Below are 23,730 nucleotides of genomic sequence, written 5' to 3'. Positions count from 1 at the left end.
CCTTTCGTCCAGGGTGTTTTGCTCTGCGGGTCAGCAGGGTGACACTTCTGCAGAACTACTAGGGAGATGTTAACACAGATACCTTTCCTATTGAGTGCAAAATCACGAAAAGGTCAATCATCTTCCCTCCAAAAGCCTTACTTCTGCTATGTATGAAACAACTTATGTAAATAGTACAACAGGTCACCGTGATATGGAAAAACAACTGTAGGCTGTTAACCAGAGGTCAAATCCATGTTTATTTGACAATCATCTTCCATCCCATCCATCAGGTCCTTGGGTCAGACAACCCACTCACACAGCACAAAGTACTGGAGGTACATAGTTAACCCCCGTTGTTCTGCAGCCTAGAGCAAGAACAGAGGGCTGGGACAGAGAGGCCCCACCCACTCTCCAATACACCTGCACTGTGGGCTGGGATCCTCGGTTCCTCTCAGCCTAGGATAGCAGGACGGGCCAGCAGGAGGTAGGAATGGCCCAGGCAGGACCTAACTTGATGTCTCTGTGTCCATCAGCCCACATTCTGGTCCTGCCATTCGTCTCGTCACCCTCGCCTACATCTGTATCCCGCGACTCAAATCATTCCAACCTTTGACCTCAGGCACTGCCATGTGTTCATTGTGCCCCAGGCAGGAGTCTGTTTTTCTCGAGTTAGGCCCTAAGAGTGTGAGCTCAGCCAATCCACCCTCCATTGCACTGGGCTCTTCTCGGACCACACAGTGCCAGTGAGCTTGGTTGAGATGCAGGAGTCTGCAGAGAGGTGCCCCAGCCCAAAGACTGAGACAGCAAGTGGTAGGCACTGGGGCCAGCTGGATAGCGGGTGGGGCATCTGAGCCACTCGACCCTGACCTTGACCAAGGAGAGGCCTCCCTGGGGAGGCCCCTTTCATAGCCTTCTACCCTGTTCTGTCAGGGTTCTGCTGGGGAACAAGTGACTATGGAGTATTCAAAGAAGTGAGAGGATCCCAAGTGGCTAAAGAAAGACAACATCCATGTTCAGGGGGGTGGGGTGAGGCACTTCTCCCCCAGGAAGGAAGTCTTGTCTCCTTCTCTTCCATTTTAGTGCTGAGGACACAGAAGCTCAACAAAGTTCATGGTCATCCTCAGGTCACTTAGCTACAAGGTAAATGAACTGCTAAGGAATTCAGGCCAGTGATGTGCACCAGGTTCTGCCAGTGGCCAGGCCAGGCTTTAGTGCTGCTTCTCAGGGAATCAGGGAGGAAGTCGGCACGGGGGCAGGATGGTGGTGGAACCAAGGCTCAGGAAGGAAGGAGACGTCAGGCCCACTTCTCCCCACCAAGAAGCTCCATACTCTGAGTTCCCCCTCAACATGTTTAACCGGACAGGGCAAGGGTTGGGAAAGCAGAGCTAAACCAGATCCTGAGCCCACAGCGTCAGATCTTCCTTCTAGGAAGGGTTCCAGACCAGCTCACCCACGCCTCTCTAGCGCAGCAGCTCCACGGCCACGCCTCTTTCTCTACTAAGGCCCATTTCTTTCCCAGATCCCTGAAGCCCCAGAGAAATCATCCACCTCCCGTCCCCCATGCCAGTCACAGGGCCACTCAGAGAGGCTGGCCTCCGGGCTTCCAGTTCAGTCTGTTGCCAGGGCCCCGCTAGGGCAGGGCTCCACTGAAGGTCATGATGGGCAGGCAGAGGAGGGAGCAGAGGTCATGTGTAGTAGCCTGGGACGGCAGGTCAGGGGTCCTCGGGGGTGGGGGGCTCAGGCTGCTCTTTTCCGGCTTGTAGCAGGGAGAAACCTCACACCTGTGGACCATGGCAGGGTGAGGGAGGGCAGGCAGCCCCATCCCTCCAGTTGCTGCCAGATGTAGGAGGTGGGCGAGCGGAGACTGAGCTGCCTCTTTGCCCCCAGGGAGCCTCCGCCCTGCTCCCTACCTGACCACGCTCTGCAGGATCTTCCTCTCGTCCTGATCTAGACACACGGCGAAAGGGCAGCTGCTGGAGCCGATGATCTGCACCTTGTCCACCTTGGTCTGCGACGTGCTAATCTGCAGGGGAGGCCTCACCCACATCAGCCAAGCAGGCCCCAGGGACACAGCAGCAGTTCCCTCCCTCGGAACTGACTGTCTGGGGATGCCAAGGGGGCCGGGGGCAGGAATTAGGCTAGCGGCTCTCTCCAGGGTTAATAACCAGAGCAGGGCCGTGGGGCAGAGGGGGTGGAGGGAGGGAAGGAAATCCTGAATCTTTCGGCAGACCCTGCCTCCTCTCTACCCCTGCCCTTCTCCGAATCTGGAAGAAGCAAGTTGCTCCCTTAAAGCGATTTCCCTGGCCCATCCACCACAGTGAGAGTCCTGGGGCTCCAGGATACAACTCAGGGTCCTCCTAGCACCCATCACACAGCCTTCACGCACAGGGCACCCTCTCTGGTCAACACTGCACCACTCCATACCCACACACATCCCAAATTTCACACCTCACCTTGCTCCGTCTCTCCCTCTATGAGCCCCACTGTGAACACTCCTCTGTGTCTGTCACACACATATGCTAGCCACATACATGCATGTGTGTGTATGACCACACAATGCATACACACACAGGCGTGCACACACACTCTCCCAGGTCCCCTGCAGGGATGGCTTTAGGAAGGTGAGGACAGCCCTCACCTGGTTCAAGCTCTTCTTGGATTTGGGGTTCTGCCTTTTCACCACTTCCGTCAGGTGCAGCGTCAGAGCCTCCATGCTGGAGTCTGATGGGCAAGGTGGGCTCAGGCCATCTCAGCTCTCCTCCCTGCCCCACCCTGCCCCACTCCTCAGCCCACCCGGCTCACCTAGCTCTTCCTGCTTCCGACAGGCCTTGTGGAGATTGACGGAAGTACAGACCTTCTCCAGGTTAATCCAGCGACTCCGTCCACTGATGACCCCCTGTGAAGGCAGCACAGCCTACCTGCTCAGCCCAGCATTGTGCCTGCTGCCTCAATGTGCGTGTGTGTGTGTGTGTGAGTGTGTGTGTGTGTGTGTGTGGAGGGTGGTTCTGGAGCCCAGGGGGCAGAGGTGTCCATTCTGTCCCTCTGCCTCCCTTGCTCAGCACCCAATTGGTGGAGTGGAAGGCAGGGGGAGCCAGGGATCTAAGAAGCCTGTTACAGCCTGCCAGCCTCAGGATGGGGGGTGCAGACGTAAGAGTCCAGGGCTGGTGGAGGAAGGCTGAGCCACGAGGCAGTCTTACCTTGTTGTAACGTATCTGTAGTGTTAGAGGGATGGCTTCCCTGTCGCCATCAATGCCCAGCCGCTTGCTGCCAGGGCCTGTGCCATACAGAGAGCTCCTTCAGTCCTGCCCACAGATGCCATGGCTCCACCTCCGTGTGCCCTGCCTCCCAAGGTCCCTCCTCCCCAGGATCCACTTTCCTAGGCCCCGCCTCCCCCGTAACTCCTCCTCCCAGGCCCCACTTTTTAAGCCCCACCCCCTGCCTTTCTCTGCCTGGGGCTCAGGCAGTACCCACCAGCAGCCTTGATGGCCCGTGTGGCGGCAGAGTGGCCCAGCTCCAGGGAGTGGATAAAGATTTCTGTCATCTTCTCCCCAGTGATGAAGGTCAGCTGGAGAGGTTACCAGGGTGCATCAGGCAGGGGTTGCTGGTTGCATGGTGGGGGTGTAGGGATAGGGGAGTGTGGCTGGCAAGGCCAGCAGGATCCAGGCTGGCACCTGGGCATTGCTGCCCAGGAGCCTGGGGACAAAGGTGGCATGTATGTGTGGGTTATACCTCTGTCTGATACACCTGCAGCAGCACTGGCCGGGCGGCAAAGCGGCAATAGTAGAGCAGCATGTCAGCCAGGATGGGCAGCTGGGTGGGTGAGCCCTCCAGGGGCCGGGGCTCAGCTTTCAGGGACTGCGGTGCCCCGGGATGGTGGCCACAGCGTGGAAAAAAGAGTACATGAGAGGCCGGGGAATACAGAGGCCCGTGGCCTGGCCTCCACACCTCCCTCACCTGGCAGAGCTGGACAAGCCAGGAACTGCAGGGAAATTCCATGTCCTCCACCCTTTCTGAAGGATCCTGCCTCTGGGTCCCTGTCCGGATTCAGGCCCCGTCCTGCTTCTCACACACCCTGCCTGCTCTACTCCCAGAGCTCTTCTACATGAGGCTGCCAGGGGTCACCTACCTGGCATAGGACTTCCGGGGGCAGGTGCATGAGGCCCAGCACGTTGCGTTCGTACCAGGGGTCGAGCATGCCGAGGTAGTGGGAGATGTCATTGGTGCTTTCTTCCCACGAGGCCGGGCCCAGCTCCTGGGGCAGGGGTGAGGGGAGCAGAGTCATTCCTGTTGTTCTTTGCTGAGTCTCTCCCTGCCCTGGGGGAAGTCTGGCAGCTTTCAGTGTGCCACTTTGGACAAGTGTCCCTCCCAAGTGTAGGTGGGGGCAGTGGGAAGTAGCCGCTGCTGATGTCCCCCCAAACCGCCTCCTCTGGGCGGACAGTGGCTAACTTAGGTGCACTCTAGGCCCCAGGGCTTGGGGACATACTGCAGGGTTGGGGTGTCTTGGGCAGTCCATGGGCATGGGGGGTGTCTGGCTCCGAGGGGCTGGACAGGTGCCGGGGCTGGTGGCATGGTTGCGCTTCACGGGCACGTAGAAGAACTGCAGCTTGAAGAACCGTGTAAGGAGTGGGCAGCTGGTCTCCAGCCTCCTGGCGACAAGAAGCAGGTGAGAAGGGAAGGGAGGGACCCTCAGTCCTTGCGTGCACCTGCAGGCTCAGGGCCCTGGCAGCATCCCCGGACCCCGGGGGGGTGGGGGACTACAGAGCCACGCCCAGACCACCACCCTTACCGGAGTTTGCTGTAGGCTCGCGCCACCTTCCCTGAAATGCGATCGGAGCCGAAGACCACGACACGGAGCGTGGAAGCCTTGGGGTCCTCGTCGCCGCTTAGGAAGGGGCGGCGGCGCTGGGGACGTGGGGTGGCAGCGGGGTCCAGGAGCCAGCTGGGCAGCTGAGCGTCGAGCTTGGGCTGGGGCAGGGAGCGAGAGCGCTGGGCTCGGGATGGGGGTGTGGCGGGGCTGTCCAAGGGGTTGCAGAGACTCCCTGCCCTCCGTAGGGGCACGGCTGAGTCCGGGCTGCCCTCCAGGCTCCGGGAGTCCCTTCGTAGCACCAATTGGCTGGTGGTCTTTAAGAACCTGTAGATCGTGTTAAACTTCTGCCCGGGCCTGCGCTGGGTCCGGCGCTGCTGGCTACCACTGGGCCTCCTGGGCCACTCTGAGGAGCTCTCCTCACTGTCCTCCACATAACCGCTGTCCATGCCATCCGAGAGGCCCGACACGAACGAGGTCAGCAGGTGCTGGGACAAGGCTGGCCCTGAGGTCTGGCAGGAGGCCAGGGACAGGGTGGAGTCACGGGAGGCCAAAGAGCTGGTGGACAGCAGAGAGTCCCTTTCAGCACAATGTCTGTCTGCTTTCAGATCCTCCTCTTCCTCCTCCTCCTCTTCCTCCTCCTCTTCCTCTTCTTCCTCCTCTTCGTCGTCCCCCAGGATCCCTGGCTGCAGCAGCTCCTGTTCCTTGAGCAGGATTTCCTGTAGGATGTCTGTGGGAAAGCAAGCGGCAGCAGGGTTTGGGCATCTGGGCCTTTGAGCCTCTCTTGTGCACACCCTTAGCAGGATAACAACCCCCACTAACAGGCTTCTGGAGGTGGGGGAGCAGGAGGGTGGTCAGCCCAGGTCAACACTGGCCTGAGTCTGCAGGTGGCAGGTTCACAGGGGTGGGGTGTTCCCAGGGTCCCGGCCGGCCCCTTACCAAAGCTATCCTGGTTCCAGCTGTAGGTGTAGCACCTGGCAACTGGGAGGGGGATGGTGTGCAGCTTCCCGGCTCTGGGAGTGTCTGTAAGGACAGGAAGAGAAGTAACCCTGATGAAAGGCTGGGTCTGTGCTCCTAGGGGGCTGAGACCAGAGCTGGGAAGGGGCCTGCCCGAGGCCACACAGCAGGGTGGGGGTGGGGTGGGAGGGGGACTTGGTTCCCAGCCAGTAGACCCTGTGGGCACTGTGCCCTTCACCAGCAGGGCAGCTGTGGTCAAGTTCACTTCCTCTGTGCCTCATTTGGGGCCGGGGGGGAAGGGAGAATGGGGGAAACCTGCTCCATTTGCTAAGATTTCTATAAGGAATGCTGCCACGGAGGATTGCTAATTGTTCCTTCAGCTCTGAGCTCCAGAGCTGGTGTTGTGGCACAGGCTGCTGAAGCTGTCACCTGTAGCGTCGGCGTCCTATATGGGCACGAGTTCAAGTCCTGGCTGTTCTACTCCCGATCCAGCTCCCTGCTGATGCAGCTGTGAAGGCAGCAGAGGACGGCCCAGGTGCTCCTCCCGCGGGGGAGACCTGCATCTTGGCTTTAGCATGGCTGTTAGGCCATTTGGGGAGTGGACCAGCAGGTGGAGGTTTCCTGCCTGCTTATCTTTCCCTCAGTTACTCTGCCTTTTAAATAAACAGATATTTAAAAATTCAAAGAAAAAAAAATCATCTGTGCTCCAGTCTGCCAAGGTGGGACAGACACTATGTGGCCATGTCACTCAACTGGATCCCAGGGCGAAGACATGAAATGATGAGTACAGTTTCTGTAGATTTTCTTCCTTCCTTCCTTTCCTTTCTTTCTCTGACCCTCTCTCTTTCTTTTTTTTCCTCCTTTCTCTCTTCCTTCCCTTTTTTTAAAACATGTTTTTAATTATTTGAAAGGCAGAGTTAGAAGACTGAAAGAGATCTTCTACCCAGTGGTTCACTCCTCAAACGGCTGGCATGGCTGGGGGCTGGGCTAGACAGAAGCCAGGAGCTTCTTTGGGGTCCCTGAGGTGGGTACAGAGGCCCAAGTACTTGGGCCATGCACTGCTGCTTTCCCATGCCCTTTAGCAAGGGGCTGGATTGGCCTCACAGGCAGAGGCTTAGCCTGAATCGTCACAACGCCAGCTCACCGGCAGCATCTTAGAAAATATATATATAACTTATTTGAAAGGCAGAGTGACAGAGTCAGAGGGGGAGAGATCTTCCATCTTTGGGTTCATGGTCCCAGACTCCTGCAACAGCCAAAGCTAGGCCAGGCTGAGACCAGAATTCATCCAGGTCTCTGGCTGCAAGTACTTGGGCTATCGTCTGCTGCTGCCTCCCAGATATGTTAGCAGGAAGCAGGGTGGGAAATAAAGGAACTGAGACCAGAACAGGTGTCGCAGCACCTGCCCCTGAAGCTTCTGCAACAAAAACCTCAAGTCCCCCCGGTCTCCAGTGACCCCACAAGCCACCGAACCACCTTAACCCCGTGGATTTGAAGATGTCCCAGGGGATGGAGTGACAAGGGGCTGAAAACTGTGAGAAGTGGAGCTGCCAGGTCAACATGGTCTGCACGCCTTGGAAACAAGAATGGGCAATGGGACAAGTGGGGAGAGGTTCCCTTCCCCCAAGAACCTCACCTAAGACCGCAGGGAAGCCGGCTTTTTCTCCTACTGCCTGCAGCTTGGTCCTGAGCCACTGCCGCGCCTTGGCTGCATCCCCAATGCCAGAGGCCAGCTCCTGTGCCTCCGTGGTCTCCGTGAAGATGTCCTCCAGCTCAGCCAGGGTCTTGGACTGAAACCCCAAGGGAAGATGGGGTCTGCCCTGGTCTCACGGCCCGGCTACTAGCCTTCTCCAGCTCCCAGGGTCTGCCCTGTCCCTGGCTTCATTCCCTTCTCCACTCACAGTTGGTCAGTGAGTCAGGCCCCACTCTGCACCCTTTCTCAGAGATGGCCAGGACAGAAAGGCCTGGAGGCAGAAGTGCAAAGCTTATTCCCATGCGAGTGTGTGACAGGTGCCATATTCTAAGGCCTCAGATCCCAGTACCCTGTCTATGACCCAGGTGCCACTAGAACCTAGCACCGACTCTGCTGTGTTGTTCGGAGTCATGGTACTGACAGAGCTGGCCTGGGGGAGTGGAGTCCCTACCTGCAGGCTCCGGTGCAGGCCTGGGATGTCACAGTGGGCCCCAAAGGTGGCTTGGAAGGCATGCAGGAGCAGGGTGGTGTAGGTGCCATGGGGCGAGTGCCCAGGTGTGCTTAGCTTGTTGGCCACGGCGAGGAACTCAGCCTGTACCTCCACAGGGTTTAGCAACAGCACCGTGCTGGGGGCACAGAGGGTTGGCAATGGATCCCGGGGCTGGCAGCCACACCGCCCTGGCCTGCCCCTATGTGCTCAGTGATCCCCACCCTACCCCATCTCACCCCGAGACTTGTACCACCTTTCCCAGCCTAGGTAGGTATGGCCTGAGTCAGCGTCGGTGCCAGTAAGAGAGCAGCAGGGAAGAGAAGCGGAACCCTTTCTCCAAGGGGGAATATCTGAGTAGACAGCATTTCTCAAAGGGGTTACAGTTTAGGATGCAGTTTAAGTGATGCAGTTCAGGAAGTGGTGGGGAGCAGGGTGACCCATGTGCTGCCAGGCAGGGTGGCCTGGGACTTCACAGTCCCTCATGGTGTGAGGGTGACATGGCAGGGCTGTCTCTGACCTATGCACTCACAGGGGGACATCTTTCCTAGGGACCCCAAGGTTGTCATGACAACCAGCATCCTTACGCAGGGAGGGGTGCACACGTGTGCCTGGCTTCCTCCCTCTCCCTGCTCACCATGTCCGGTTCATGTCATTCAACGTCTACTATGTGATGGCGTTTGGTTTTGTTTTTCCTAGAAGGCACACAAGCAAGGTCGGCTCTGTGGTTGTGGCTGTGAAACAGCCCCTCGGGCCAGGGAAGGGAGGAGCTGAGGCTGAGGGGAGTGCTAAGGGGTGTGTGTCCACAGCTAAGCAGGTGGAAAGCAGGGTCTCCCTGTGTCAGGGCGGAGTGGTGCCCACCACGCAAGTGCTTCTGGGTCTCCTGTGGATCCTCAGCAAGCTGCAGGTATAAGGGGAGTTGCAAGCAGAAAATGGCCTGTGAGTGGAAATTTAGAATAAACTAGACTAGACTAGACTAGAATAGAATTGAATAGGGCTCATCCTGTGGGTAGGGTAAGTTTGGTGTCATGGAACTTGTTCAGCTGTGTGTGTGTGAGTGTGTGAGTGTGTGTTTGTGTGTGTGTGTGTTTCAGGCTGCCATGAACAATGTATTACACCCTGGTTAAAGACACTGCAGAGAGAACATGGCCCTTTGAGGTTCAAGCTCCAACTCTGACACTGACTTGCTGGGTAGCTTCTCTGAGCTCCAGGCGGCTCCTCTGGGAAGGAGGGATGAAGGGGGTCACGGGGACCTGACCCCCAGCAGGACTGACAAAGCCCCATCACCAAGCTGACGAGGGACCCACAGCCCAGAAATACGACCTTCTGCACAAACCACTGCCAGGGCTCCAAGGGTGCCAGATCCCAAGGAAGCCTGGATGGTGGCTTGAGTGATCACTTTGTGTGTGTGTGTGTGTGTTTATGCAGGCGTGCATGTGTGACACGTGTAGCCTGCATACATGTGTATGTATGTAGCATGTGTGGGTGTGTTTCTGCATGTATGCTTGTGATGTATCAGTGTGTGCATGCACACATGTGTTAATGTGTGTTATGTGTTGTGAGTAGCCTGTGTGAATGTTTGTGTTTATATGTGTATATGGGCATGAGTATGTGCATGCATGTACACATACAGCCTTGTGAACGTGTGTTCTTATGTGTGACTGTGTGAATCTGTATGTAGCATGTATGAATCAGTATACGTGTGTGAGCGCTTGAGTCTATATATGTATTGTGTGAATATGTATACGATCACATATATGTGTGATATACGTAGCATTGTGAATGTGTGCACGTATGTATACATGTGTATTACGTTTGCACATGTGTATGTGTGCAGTGGTGGAGTGTATGCTGCATGGGAATCAGGGTGGGGGTGAGGGGAGGGGGTGGAGGTCCTGCCCACTGTGTCCCACCCCAGGGCACTCACACGGTGGAGCTGCGGTGGCTCCTGACAGACAGGCCCTGCTCCGCCCTCACCAGGCGCTGGTAGGAGATTCCTGTGGGCCAAAAACGAAGAAAGAGTTTAGGGTCCACTCTTACAGCAGTTGTGGCGAGCTGGGCCCTAGATGACCAGGCTGAAGTTCCTGTGGTTTATGGGGAGAACCAGGGTCTCCCGGTGCACCTATCACTGTGCTCCGGGGCCCCATCAACTGCTCACTAGGGCTGCTGCCACGCCATGACCTCACCTCCAATTCCCCAAATCGCCCCTTTCCCCCTCTGCCAGGCCCCACCGCATTAAGACAGTAGCGATGACTATCCGGACCTGGGCCACCATCTAGTGGCTGTTCCCATGTATTACAGAGAAAAATTTCCCTTCCTACCCTGAGGAGCTTCCCCAGCATAATTCTGCACTGGATCCAAATTGGACGTCCCTACTGACCCCAGCCTCCCCGATCACAAAACACATGATCAAGAACCATCTGCCATGACCCTTCTCCTGTGCTATCTGCTGTTTCTATTGGGTTTTCCCACACCCCACCGACCTCAATTCATCCTCGATTCTGTCTATTGGCCCAGGACATGAAGCTGGTGACATTCCAGACAGGAAGTCACTCTCGCTCGACGTCTGGTTCTTTCTAAAATGCCCAGCTGTCAGCTACCCATTCCCCTGAATCTGTCCCCAAACATCCCCACCAAAACTTATCAGTATCTTCCCAGTCTCCAAAACTCAGTGTTTCACCCACTGTCCTTAAACTTCTGATATTTGGAATATTTAGTACCATGGGCAGCTTTCTCACTGGAACTGGTGCTTTCTCTCCCTGACAAGGAACATTGTCAAACACCTGAGTATCCCGGGACACCTGAGTATTCTCGCTTGGGGACTGTGGCTGCTTTAGACAAGCCACATGGACTCTGTGACGGTCTGTCTTACTGTGTTGCATTCGTGGGCGACACTTGGGACATCTGACCTCTTGGTACTGCCTGACCTGGAAAGGGTTGTTCTCCAAGCTGATGGGCTCTTGCTGGATTGTCTGAGACCCCAGCAGTCCCCACGCATTGCACAGGTCACCAGAGGACACTCCCTGACCCCACCCTGAAAACCCCAGCATTTCCCCCAGCCCCTTCAGCCTGACATGGTGACGGACTCTGTTGCAAGCCATGGAGTGTGAGGTTTGCTGGAATTAGATGTCAAATAGATGAGATGAATCAGAAAGACGATGCCATGTGGCTGGGCTTGGATCCTAGAAACAGTTGTGCAAACTGTCTGAACCAGGTTTAGAGACTGGATAACTAATGCCACATTGGCAGGTGGGTACTGTGAAGCTGGACACGCCTCTCAACCCGCACAGCTTAGGGACCTTGTTTATCACGGTTACCAGGTGACACCAAGAATGCCACAGCTAAGAGGGATTACTCCAACACAGTCCTTAACTCCTCCCTCCACTCCTGCCCTAGGGAAGCGGCACGCAAGAGGAGGAGGCGCTGTGGGTTAACAGGTGCCTCTTTGTCCCTTTACACTTGGATCACATCTTTCCGTGTCTACCTTAGAGAAGATGGAAATGTTTTGGGATCGTGTCTTAGTCCAGGGTTGCCCAAGAGCTGAAGAGAAGCCTTGCCGCGGGCAAAAAAGGAGTCCCAGCACTAGGTGAGTGTGCAGTAAATACTCCCGGTGAAGCTCAAACTCACTGTCCAAGTATACAAGACCCCTTCGCCACGCAGTCTGGTCTGCCCATCTCAGCCTCCACTGTTTTTTTAAAATTGCCAGTAGAGGGCTCCCTTTGCACGGAATAGCTCATTCTGAAGACCAAAGGTGCATAGCGGTGGCTGCTATCATCCTGCAGGAGTTGGCTCTGGGCGGAAACACTCCCACACATGCCCACGGTGAGGATGCCTGTCCTCTGCTTTGGATGAGGAAACTAAGTCACAGTGTGGCTTCTTGTTGCCTTTCTCACATCTGACATTGTAACGTGGCCAAAGGATACTGAACTGCACTGTGCCTTTCTCTCACATCTGAAGTAGGAATGCCACGGTATTCCCTTCTCCCCTGCAGGACTGCGGTCTGGGGGAGACGTGTGTGCTTTGTAAACTGCAGAGTGACTCACCTGGAAGATGCTCATTGTTCACCGCCTGCCCCCCATGCACCCCCGGAGGGACAGATACAAGCTTGGAAGGTAAGTGCTGCGGTCTGCACAGCTGGGCCAGCCTGGAGTAAATGCTCCATAAACACGTGGGCTGAACCCAGGAGGGCTTCCTGCCTGCCTCCCCCATCCCCCTACCCAGCCAGGGTGCAGACGGTAGGCCACCCTGCTGGAGGCAGAGTCAGGAAGGAGGAGGAGTACCCCCACCCTCTGCATCCTCCAGGCTTGATAACTAGCCCACTTCCTCTGCCACTAGCCACGGTCTCCATGGCAACGGGTCCCTAAGGTTCCACGGGTGGTGGAGGGCCCAGTTCCTTATCATTTTCTCCCTGTTGATTCTTACAGCACGCATCTCTCGGGTTAACAGCACCCCAATGCCCACAGCCTCCAGCCACACCTCCAGTGTGCAGCCTCCAGAACAGCCAGAAGGCAACATGATGAGACTCCCATTTTACAGCCTAGGAGACTGAGGCTGACGGATGTCCAATTTCCTGCTGAAATCTTCCCCCTCCTCCCCAGCAAGGGAGTAGCTGACCCAGGCTCCGAAGGCCCAATGGCCTCAAAGGGTTCCAGCGTCCAGGGCTCCACGTGAGCCCTCTATGTCCCACTGCCCTCCACACCCTAGCCTACACGAGCAGGATCGGGAGCGACTTGGGAGGCAGTATCACCAGCAGTCACATTAAAGCACGACAGGACTCACCCATCCCCAGGTGGCACACAGGCAGGTGATTTTAATTTACATTTTGTAATGATGTGAGATCAGTAAGTTGCTGTGATTTTTGTTTAGTAGAAAAGGTAACCCCAATGGTCCCAGTTCTGTTCCCCTAGCAATATATTTTGCAGCTAACTTTGCAATCTTCGTCAAGAGACTTGAATACATTCTAGCAGCCTCACCCTATAGTTTTATGAGTTTTTTTTAACTGTTTGAAAAATGGCTCCCCAATAGAAGGGTGAACTCACAGTTTCCTATGTGGGTTCTGAACTTCCCTGGCAAAGGAGAGGTCCCTGGCACAAGCAACTAGACCTGCACATCCCTGCCCTTCCCCACAGTCATCAGCATATTGAGGCCTCCCTTGGTCTGGGGTGGCAATGCTGAAGAGAAGCTCTTGGCAGCGAGTGATGGGTTCCCAGGGTCCTCCCTTGCTCTGGAGCCACAGGACCTCACGCCGCGAGTTCATTGCCAGCAGCTGTAGCACCTGCTCTCAGTCCCGGCTTTGCCGTCCCTTCTGTCAGAGCCTGGGCTTCACCATCCAGCTCTGAATTGTAGCTGCCCAGCTGCCCCCCAAAACATCTCCAGGTACAGGGTACACTCAGCCCCACATTTTAAAATCCAGTGTAGATTTTTAGTTGCTGTGGTGAATGGCTACTTTCCTTCTCTTTGCTGTCTTACTGGTTAATGTTGGTGTCTAGGACAAGTCCATGTTACTTGTCCCCTGTCTCTGATGGATCTTCCTTTGAATATGTCACTACATTGTAACAGATACATAATTCTGTGAACTCCAAATAATGAAAATTTCATCTTCAGCAGAAGAGGAACTATTTACTGTTTTGTTTTGCATAGGCAAAATACCTATAACCAAAAAAAAAAAAAAAAAAAGAGGAAGATCACTGGCTGTCATGAATTCAGTAAAGGCCTTAAGCTGCTGCCATGTTAAAAACTGTTCTTTCTGAATGGCTTTCATTTTCTGAGGAGCAGTGACTATCAGGAATGGGTATTTCATGTCTTAGAGGCATCGGTGGAGACACTGGGTGACTGAGCAACTCATGTCATGAATTACAATGAGATTCACTACTCAATAAACCTCGGTTCAAGCAAGTTTTCTCTTGCTCTTCTGTAGTTTTCTCAAACCTCCTTCCCATGACTGTAACAGCCTGTGTCATTTTCCAAGAATGCCCGCTTTTTAGACCCCACCTTATGGAAACTCAATCCCCAAACTCTTGTCCTCATTCCATCATGGCACCATTCACCTGTCAGTTCCCAGCCCCAGCCACCTTCCCCAGACCCCAGAACTGATTCAAACCCATACATGCAATGTCCCATTTACTCCTCAGACAAAAAGAACAAGCGAGGACCTCTTGTCCATTTTCTGCGGGCTTTTCTTTTCTCACCTGGGCAGTCTCAGAGATGCCTGGCTAGCCAAAAAGAGGCACAGCTTACGTGGTGGGAATGCCTTAGTCCTAAAGGCTTCCTCAGTTTCCCTTGCAATCTCCTATCTCCCACTCGAATGGCTCTCCACTTGCGTAGACTCAGCTACCTGATGCTGGGTCCCACCACGACGAACAGCAGACTCCCAACATTTGAACCCAGGACACAGGAAGAGATAGAGTTAAGGCAGCAAGGCAGAGAGGGGTGCCAGCCATGGAGTGGCTGGAGGAATTGGAAGCACTGAGACCGTTCCAGCCCCGTCCACCCCCCTGCTCTGCCAACCAGTGGCCTCACTGTTCACCTGGAGCCTTGAGTTCAGCATCGATGAAGGTGAGTAGCTCCTGGCAGATGCTGCAGTAAGGGACGGGCCAGGTCAGGAACCGGTGGTAGGTGCTGGCCGCCTGCAGAAGGAGGTCAGAGTCTGGTGGGAAGTGTGGTGTCTGGAACAGAACAGGGGTGTAGATGACAGAAAGCTCATGGACATCTCAGAAGAGCTTCTGTTCCTTTTCTGGAATGTTCTACAAAAGACATACACAAGAAGTGTATGGCAAGACAAGGTCAAGAAGACCCAGAGGGAATTATAGGTGGACAAAGAGAACACGGTAGATCCAACAGCTGAGAGAGCCTTGCTATACATGCTACCCTGGCTCCCATCTCCTGAGGCAGGGAAGCCTTCAGGTACTTAAAGTACTGTCACCTTGTTCTGTCACCTTGCTAAAGGCACACAGTACTTCCTGGTGAGTAGCCGGACTCAATGGGCATGGAGCCATCTGGTGGCTCCTGTGGGGTGAACACAGAGGGTGATCACCCCGGATGAAACCAGCCACTGCGGGTCTAAACAACAAGACAGATATCAAATCTCAATGGACTGCCTCTCTTGGCTTGGGACAGGTGGTGGCAGCCACGCGGGACAGCTGGGAATCTCCAAGTTGGCACCTTGGAAACCACCAGAGGGTGGAAGTCTGTGTCAACATGTCCTCCTGTAACAGAGGTGTGCAAATCTGTCGCTCACAGAGCTCACCCCACCCTTCCTGCCCCCACCTGGCTCCCCTGCACTCACACAGAGGACGGTCGAGTAGAACAGCAGGGCCAGTGGCGCCAGGAGGTCATAGGTGCCCTTCTCCTGGACCTGTGAGAGGACAAGAAGAGTGAGGAGATGAATGCAGGCGCCGGGGCCCAGCATGCCGCGGTACCTTCTCATTCTATTCTGTTCCCTCTCTATCTGTGAAGAGCAATGGAAACACAAGGCAAACAATCAGAAAAAGAGAAGGAAGAAAACAAAAACCATTTAAGAGTCGCTCTCCAACCCAAGCACAGCTGATGCTCCCATGCCCTTCGTACATACCCCACTTGCCCCGTGTTCGCCCCCATAAAAATATAATCCAAGGGTGCATTATATAGTATGCTAAAATACATGTCCTATGATAAATACAGTGTGTATAACTTAAGTCACATTACAATCATTGGGGGTCTCTTTTATTCTTTATGTCTTTTATGTGTAATATTACAAGTGAATTTCTGTTGAATTACTGGGCCCCAAAGACCACCTGGTCTTCCTTCCTATTATTCATGCCATATGTTTTCCAGTTTGTTGCTTGTCTTTGAATTTTACAGTTTCTTCTTTTTTATGCACAGAAGTTGAAAGTTAACTTTTCCTTTATTCATTTTTGTTTTTGCATACAAGGGTCACATCAAAGGGCCAGCACTGTGGCACAGTATGTGAAGCCACCACCTGTGGTGCTGATATCCTACATAGACACAGGTTCAAGTCCTGGTTGCTCCACTTCCAATCTGGCTTCCTACTAATGCTCCAGGGAAAGCAGCAGAGGATGGTTCTAGTGCTTGGGACCCTGCAACTATGTGGGAGACCTGGAGGAAGCTCCTGGCTCCTGGCTCCTCCTGGCTTAGATCTGAAGGTTGCAGCAATTTCAAGTAAACCAGTGGATGGACTCTTCCCCGCCCCCTCTCAACTCTGTCTTTCAAATAAAAAAAAATTTTTAAAAAGAAGTACATCAAAATCCATATTTTTTTTCAAAACTTCATATTCTTACAGATAAATCTGGAATCCACCTAGAATTTTACCTGCTATATGTTGTAAGTTGGGTATCTCACTCTATATTTTTCTAAGTGCTTAGTTTCCCCTAAACAATGAAACAATATTACTGATATAATTTTGGCACATAGCAAATTTTGTTTATATGCTAAGGTAATGTCATTTTATTGGCTGCATAAAGCAGCATAGTTCATTTTAGTGTGGACATTTGAGATTATTTTCTTGATTTTTACATAACTCTGCAAGGAACATCACCACGCATTCACTTTCCTATAATTTGGATCATTTATATAGGAGAGATCACAGATTATAAACATGAGAGGTCTCCCAGAACCCAGGTATATTATTTAAAAAAGAATGCATCGCTTTCCATTTTTTGGGTACCAAAATAAATATGCCTTTTAAAAATGTGTGTAATTTCTCATTTATTTTCACTTTACTTGAAAGGTAGAGAAAGAGGGAGAGACATCGCCCACTCCTTGGTTCACTCTCCCAGGTGCCTGCAACAGCTAGTGTTGGGCCAGACTGGAGCCTGGACCCCCAGTGTGGGTCTCCCACTCGAGTAGTTCTAAGGCATCACCTGCAGCCTCCCAGGTCGTGTAAGAACTCGAAGCTGGATCAGACACGGAGAAGCCAGACTGAACCAGGCAGGGGTCACGAGGCGTGACGTCACTACTATGCCCCAAACTGTCCCCAAACCAACTTATCATTAAGTCCCATGAGTTTTCTGAAATAATCTCCCCTTTGAGATATACTTCCAGATCATTTTCCAAAAGGATTTTGCCATTTCTATTATCTTTGTTGTGTACAGTGCCGATTTTACCATGGTCTTCCTGCATTGGTTGGTTATCGCAGGTTTGGGGAGGTTTTTTTTTTTTTTTTTTTGGCTAATTAGCTAGGCAAAGGCTGTCTCTTTATGATTCCCATTTGCATTTATTTTCTTACCATGGAGGCAGTGTTTGTTTTCCTGTTTGTGACTTCCATTTCTCCTTTTATGAGTCTCTTTGATAGAGCCTACCACTTTACATGTGTGCACAGAAAATGGAACTGAAAGATAAGCTTATTTGGGGGCAGAAAATTTTGAAATCAAGGCATGTCAAAAATGTTACTGCACCAAAATAAACTTCTCTGTCAACTTTGTCTATGACCTGTTTTTGTTTAAAATTTTTTAAAAAATGCATTTATTTGAGATGTAGAGAGAGCCAGGAGAGAGGGTACTTCCACCTGCGGGTTCACTCCCCAAATGCCTCCAAGGGCAGGGCCCACAACAGACTAAAGCCAGGGGCCAGCAATGCAAAACTCAACAACTTGAGCCCTCTCCTGCTGCTAGCAGGGAGCTGAAGTCAGGAGCCCAGGCCGGGAGGCCACCACAGGCTCTCCCTGCAGCATGCAGGGGTCCTAACTGGTGTGTCTTAACCACTAGGCTGAACTCTCAGCATGAATGTTGTGAAACACTTTCGCACACACATGTGCATATGTAGTGTCAAATCCTTTGGTCAGAGTGCTGAAGGTCCCCTGGATCTTTCTGGAACTTGTGCAAGTTGGAGGCACAGAGGAAACATCAGCTTTTATTGTACGTGGGAAGACCTCAGCAGGTTCTCTTAGGCCTCTGCCACCCTATGGGAGACCTGTTTGGCGTTCTGGGCTCTTGGTCTCAGCCTTGCCCAGTCTTAGCTGTTGCAAGCATTTGGGGAACGAACTAGCACATGAAAGATGGAACTCTTTCTCCCTCTCTCTCCCCGTGTGTGTGTCTTTCAAATACACACAAACAGTTATTAAAATAATAATAATAATAAAAAAAAGAGCCAGAATTCTCTTTCGGGATTCACAGGTTTTCTGAACGCTCGCCCAGTCAGCATTGAGCATGCTCTTCAGAGGTGGGCATTTTGGCCCAGGAATTCAGCCTCTTGCCTCCTGCATGGGAGGGCTTGGTTTTAACACCTGCCTTTGTTCCTGCCTCCAGCTTCCAGTGTATGTGAGTTCCTAAGCAGCAGCAGACAGTGGGTTCCTGCCGGCTACATGGCAGACCTGCACTGAAGGGTGAGAAGCGGACCAAGAGGTGGGAGCCCTCCCTGAATAAAGAATGAACGAACAAACACATCCCTACTTCCTAAGAATCCGATCAGAGGCAGCCTCAGTTTACCTTTCCAATCCACCTTCTCCGTCGCTGGGGCTGCGGCTCTTGGTGAGGGGAGGAATTTAGGGCAGCTTCCCTCCTGCTTTCTGGCTGAAACCTCAACTCACAATGCCGTGTCCCAGCTCAGAAAGTCACTTAGGACCCTGGCTCGCCTCCTCACTGCACATCCACTTGAAAAAGAATTCATCCCTACCCGGAGACCTACAGGTGCAATCAAAACCCATGTGGCTTCCAGGGCCACAGCCAAGCACCCTTGGGTGGTGCAGAGAGCTCTGGAGCTGGATGCACCCCTGGGGCATAATCACCTCTCGAGTTTTCTGCAGGATTTGTTCCAGCAGGATGAGGAAGTGGCCAGGGTCCCTGCTGACCAGTTCCTGGAGGCTCCAACAGTTCAGACACAGCCCAGCTGCAAAAGGGAATGAAGAAGAGTTAGCTAAAGTCTCTCCTGGCTGCCTTCAATCGTGAAGCGGAGACTGAAGCCAAAATGTTTCTTTCCAAGGTCTGAGCATCTCAGAAGAAAAAAAAAAAAAAGTAGGGTCACCATTCAAAGTCCCAGTAGGACTTCAAGACCTATTTTCTGTTCCTGCAACATGCAGCAGGCTCAAGAAACCCAGGGAGAGCTGCAGATCCAGGCTAGGGTCCCCTTTAGAGGTCAATGAATCGCAGCACTTGCGGCTCCTGCACCTCTGGGGGGCACCCAGTTTGCCCACAGCCTCCCTGGCCCGGGCTTCCTGTAGTGGGCACTGGTGCCTACGCAATGCAGAGGCAGACACAGTTGAAAGAGCAAAGGGATCAAAATCAAGTCCAAGTCTGTGGCAGCTGTAGGGCTTCCCAGGACAGCCCGGCCCGTAACCCAGGAAGGAGAAGGATCTAAGCGTGTTTACCGCTTACTAGCTGCAGGGAGCGCTTCGTCACTCTGTAACTTCCCCAGACTTTCCGAGATCGAAAGTCTCCTTTTCTCTGAAATGGGAGAGGGCAAATCCCTAAAAACTAAAGGTGTGATGAGTGTGTTGTGTGCAAACGTGTGTGAATGCAGCTGCATATGTGTGTGTGTGTGGTGTGAGTACATGTATAAGTGTGTGGGCTTCAGTGTGTGTGTGTGTGTGTGTGTGTGTGTCTAGGGGAACGTATAGTGAGGAGCAAGTGTAGGTTTGATGGAAGTGGGTTGACCATGAATCTCACGAAACTTAAGTTCCAGGGCCCCTCTCGTGTCTGGAACTGTCTGGCTCCTCCCAAGCCCAAGAAGTCCTGAGCAGTGTGCTCCTGTGGTCCTCAGTCCGTAAAATTTGCAAAATCCTTGACATTCTTTTACTTAACGATATCTGCTTCTTCCCAGCTCCATGAACTCTCAGCCCTTCGAAACCCAAGCAGGAGGCAGCAAGGAAAGCTATCACTTGTTGACCATCTCAAGGTGACATTGCAGATTCAGATGAGAAGGAGCCAGCTTGTGCAAAAGCCCAGAGGTAGGAAGGAATGAGGCATGTTCCTGGCACAGAGGGTTTCTAAGCTCACGGCTTTCTTCTGGAGGAAGTGAGAAACAGGATGTGACACATTGTTTCCATCATAAGGAATGACTATGACCAGGTTGGCATCGGCCATCGGAGACATGATGGCCCCAGCTGGCGCACAGCCTGTTTCACCATCCTGGGCAACTTGGGACACTTTCAAGGCCTCTTGTTCCTTGGAGTTGAGGCTGTTGGGGTGTGGGGAGCGGAAGAAACTGGAAGGCATTAAAGAGAAAGATGCTGGGGAGAGCCCCCTGTCAGTCCCCAGTTGCTGTCTTGAACCTGTGGCTGTGCAGTTTCTCAGCAAGTTCAAGAAGCTATTTTTCTAGTTCACACAAGAGAGATGGAAGACTTCCAGAGGGAAGGGAGACCCGGCCACACACACTGAAGTCTTACTGGATACCAGGGGAGGGGCTGGGCTTGGGCGCCCACCCAGGGAGGAATCCAAGTCCTTGCTCAAGTTACCCAAGGTTTGGAGTCATCCCCAGTGCCCAACTGACCCTGGGCTGCCTCCCCAACACTCCTCTCCCCCCACCCACACACACCTCCCGCAGACCTACCCGACCAGGAATTGGAGCGGCAGCCGAGGCTGAGTCCATGCAAGCAGCGTTCCAGGGCATGCTGAATACGGTCCTCTGTGCACGTCGTGGCCCCTGGCTGCATCCTGAGTCATCGCCTGCATGAGGCACAGACACCACCAGTCAGTCTGGGGAGCACCAGGCCCCAGGGTGCACCTGCTTCAATGGCGTAGCAGGTGCTCACAGGCCCCATGGGATTAGTCCTGCTCCAGCTGGGGTTCCGTGGGTGTCTCCGTTCCACCCAGACTGTGCCTGAGCAGCAAGACAGAGCAGCCTTCAGCAGAAAGGCACAGGCTCAGGGATGGGACTCGGGCAGCATAGAGCGAGGCCAAGAGCCCAGGGAGTGCCCAGAAATGCCCAGGGAGGGAGTGGCCAACCTCCAGGGGCCTGGGTAGGAAGACCCCAGTGGGGTGGGGTGGAAACCAGAATCCTTCAGGGGGACTTTGGCTGAATTTCCAGGCATGCATGAGTCAGCTGCCCATGGATGGAGCTGCCGCAGTGTCGCTCCAGCGTGCTGGGAACTGCAGCTCTGAAGCAACAGGGGAGGAGGGGAGTGTGTGCCACAGCCCTCGGCCCTCCTGTCACACGCTCCACTTGGGTGCCCAGCTCCCAGGTACCCATTTCTTGTCGACCCTTGCCCTTCACTCCCATCATTTTTGCTTTCCTTTCCCTGGGGATCGGCCATGTTCTCGGTGATTTCAAGACCCTGCCCAGCTACTCTTCTCCTTCTTAGCAAGAAGAGACTCGAGGCTGCTTAGCCCAGCTTGTGGGAGAGGGTGTGTGGATGTGTGTGGAGTGTTGACTTCCTAAGGGACTGTAGGAGGCTCCTCCTTCTTGATTCTGCATGAGGGTCGCCTGTGGCTCCTCCCACACACTGCCCCACCCCATTCCAGGAAATCACAACATGCATTTTGGCACAGTGATTAGATGCTTGCTCTGGCATTCAACAGACTGGGCTGCAAGTCTGGACTCTGCCATTTGCTATCTTTGCGACTCTGGCAACTTTCTGAATTTTTCTGAACCTCAATTTACTGATCCGTGGAATCGGGTGGTCATGGGACTGAGGGGTGCTGTCATGCTAACAGCCCATGTGGCCATCAATGCTGCCCACAGCTATGTCAACGCTTTCACTGTTTCCAGGCAGACCCTGTCACCAACCAGTCGGGTCAAAGTCATATGGGGGTGCAGGAAGCTGAGCAAGTAGCGGTCTATCAGTCCAGTTGGTCCAGCTCCGTGGATTTGGGGAAGGACCAGGAAACCAGAAGAGGAAGCTAGGAGCACAAGGCTGAGCAATGCAAATGACACGCAAAGAGACAGGAACTCCCAGCTGTAGGGCCAGTGCTTCTGCTCATGGACATCCCCACAGGCAAATTCTCCAGCTCCCCTGGGGCCTGGGAGAGGCCTTCTAGCTACAGCAAAAGTCAGCCCGAGTGAACCTTCAAGCACCCTCTCACAAATGCCCCTGGGAGCCCAGGTGTTATGAAGCTGGAATGATGTGGTGATGGGTGGCATGCAGGCATCCTTTCTGTCACTGATCTATTGATGACCTACTAAATACTAGGCAGTAGGCATACAACAGGTATGGCTAAGACAGACTTGTATAGGTAGGCAGGCCAAGTCCTGGCTATCTGTGCACAGTAAGGTGATAGTAGTCAACAAAATGGTGTCGCATATGGCTAACTAGCTAGACGGGATTTTTGAATGTTTCACTCCAAAGAAATGACAAGTGTCGGGGGTGCAGAGTATGCTAGTTACCTTGATTTGATCCACTATGCACATGTATATCAAATGAAACCCATAAATTCATACAATTATGATCTGTCAATATCAAAAAGAAGAAAAACGGTCAGCATTTGGCTCAGTGGTTTGGCTGCCCACATCCCATAGTGGAACTGTCTGCATTTGCTCCGCTCTTGCTTCTGGCTCATGTATACCCTGGGGGACGGTAGGCAATCACAGCCCAAGTACTGGGATCTCTGCCACCCACACAGGAGGCCTGGCTGGAGCTCCTGGCTCCTGGCTTTGGCCCGCCCCAGCTGTCGTGGGCATCTGGGGGAGTGAACCAGCACAGCGAGTATGCACACATGTTTTCATTCCCCATCTGAAATAAATTAGTAAACAATATTTTTTAAAAGATGTATTTATTTTCATTGGAAAGTCAGATATACATAGAGGAGGAGAGACAGAGAGGAAGATCTTTCGCCCACTGATTCACTCCCCAAGTGGCTGCAACAGCCGGAGCTGCACTATTCCAAAGCAAACAGCCTGGAGCCTCTTACAGGTCTCCCACAGGGTGCAGAGTCCCAAGGCATTGGGCTGTCCTTGACTGCTTTCCCAGGCCACAAGCAGGGAGCTGGCTAGGAAACAGGGCTGCCGGGATTAGAACCAGCGCCCATATGGGATCCCGGCGCATTCAAGGTGAGGACTTCAGCTGCTAGGCTACCGCGCCAGGCCCAGTAAACAATCTTTTAAAATAAATAGATAATCACAGAAGATGATGCATATTAAAACATACGCATATAGAAGCACAGGTGGAAAATCCACTCCAGGTTGTTGTGGAGTTTGGACGCGATTTAGTTTTACTTGGGAGGTGGAGAGAGACTGCCCACCTGCTGGTTCACTTCCCAAATGAGTACAATGGCCTGCACTAGACTAGACCAAAACTGGGAGCCAGAAAACCAAAGCTTTGGGACCCTGCACCCACGTGGGAGACCTGGAGGAGGTTCCTGGTTCCCAGCTTCAGATCGGCGCAGCACCAGCCGTTGCGCTCACTTGGGGAGTGAATCATCAGACGGAGGATCTTCCTATCTCTCCTCCTCTCTGTATATCTGACTTTACAATAAAAATAAATAAATCTTTAAAAAAAGAAAAAGAGTGACACTGGAACATTAACAGCCTGCCTGTTAGCTCACGCAGGAGCAGACAGGCAAGACGTCATCAGTCCACTTTTGTCCTCACAGGTGGAGTTCTCCCTGATCAGTCCCCAGAGCATGGTTCTGGAAGGAGCCCACACATATCCCTGTAAGTCCTTCATTTTACCTAAGCACAATGTCTCATCCACACAGGACTGGGGGGCTCTTCAAGGCAGTCTGGCACGGGACAGCGACTGGGCAGCGTGCCCATCATGGATCAGAGGCAAGTGCATCAAGCAGGACTTTTCTGAGTGCCCAAATTGTGACTGAGGGTCAAGACCAAGGCCAAAGCCGCTTAGTGCCCTGCATTCTAGAATCCTGAGAGTCAAAGCAGGCTGTCAGGGTTGGAGCCTGCCCGTGCTCCAGCGAGCTCAGGTAAAGACATCAGGCCAGAGTC

At 53.2% G+C, this 23,730-nt stretch overlaps 1 protein-coding gene across 3 annotated transcripts in view; it reads right to left on the bottom strand.

The window, feature by feature from the left end:
• Positions 1 to 210: 210 nt before the first annotated feature.
• Positions 211 to 23,730, bottom strand: part of PIK3R5 (phosphoinositide-3-kinase regulatory subunit 5) — a 65,820-nt gene continuing 42,300 nt past the window's right edge. For 2 of the 3 annotated variants that reach the window (XM_058676737.1, XM_058676738.1), the window contains exons 2-19: positions 20,404 to 20,519; positions 18,644 to 18,744; positions 15,209 to 15,277; positions 14,450 to 14,588; positions 9,851 to 9,920; positions 7,888 to 8,062; positions 7,380 to 7,533; positions 5,726 to 5,809; positions 4,769 to 5,516; positions 4,466 to 4,628; positions 4,110 to 4,234; positions 3,712 to 3,841; positions 3,454 to 3,547; positions 3,180 to 3,256; positions 2,785 to 2,878; positions 2,621 to 2,703; positions 1,893 to 2,005; positions 211 to 1,763 (exon numbers count right to left, since the gene is read on the bottom strand). In XM_058676737.1, coding sequence (XP_058532720.1) covers positions 1,613 to 1,763; positions 1,893 to 2,005; positions 2,621 to 2,703; positions 2,785 to 2,878; positions 3,180 to 3,256; positions 3,454 to 3,547; positions 3,712 to 3,841; positions 4,110 to 4,234; positions 4,466 to 4,628; positions 4,769 to 5,516; positions 5,726 to 5,809; positions 7,380 to 7,533; positions 7,888 to 8,062; positions 9,851 to 9,920; positions 14,450 to 14,588; positions 15,209 to 15,277; positions 18,644 to 18,744; positions 20,404 to 20,506 — 2,673 coding nt within the window. In that variant the 5' untranslated portion in view covers positions 20,507 to 20,519 and the 3' untranslated portion in view covers positions 211 to 1,612. Of the gene's footprint in view, positions 1,764 to 1,892; positions 2,006 to 2,620; positions 2,704 to 2,784; positions 2,879 to 3,179; positions 3,257 to 3,453; positions 3,548 to 3,711; positions 3,842 to 4,108; positions 4,235 to 4,465; positions 4,629 to 4,768; positions 5,517 to 5,725; positions 5,810 to 7,379; positions 7,534 to 7,887; positions 8,063 to 9,850; positions 9,921 to 14,449; positions 14,589 to 15,208; positions 15,278 to 18,643; positions 18,745 to 20,403; positions 20,520 to 23,730 lie in introns of all 3 variants that reach the window. The other variant, XM_058676739.1, reaches the window with a different exon arrangement.

The sequence above is a fragment of the Ochotona princeps genome, chromosome 17, assembly GCF_030435755.1.
Source record: "Ochotona princeps isolate mOchPri1 chromosome 17, mOchPri1.hap1, whole genome shotgun sequence".
In the NCBI taxonomy this organism is placed as follows: Eukaryota; Metazoa; Chordata; class Mammalia; order Lagomorpha; family Ochotonidae; genus Ochotona; species Ochotona princeps.
The sequence above is the reverse complement of the archived record's forward strand: the minus strand, read 5'-3'. Positions and strand labels throughout refer to the sequence as shown.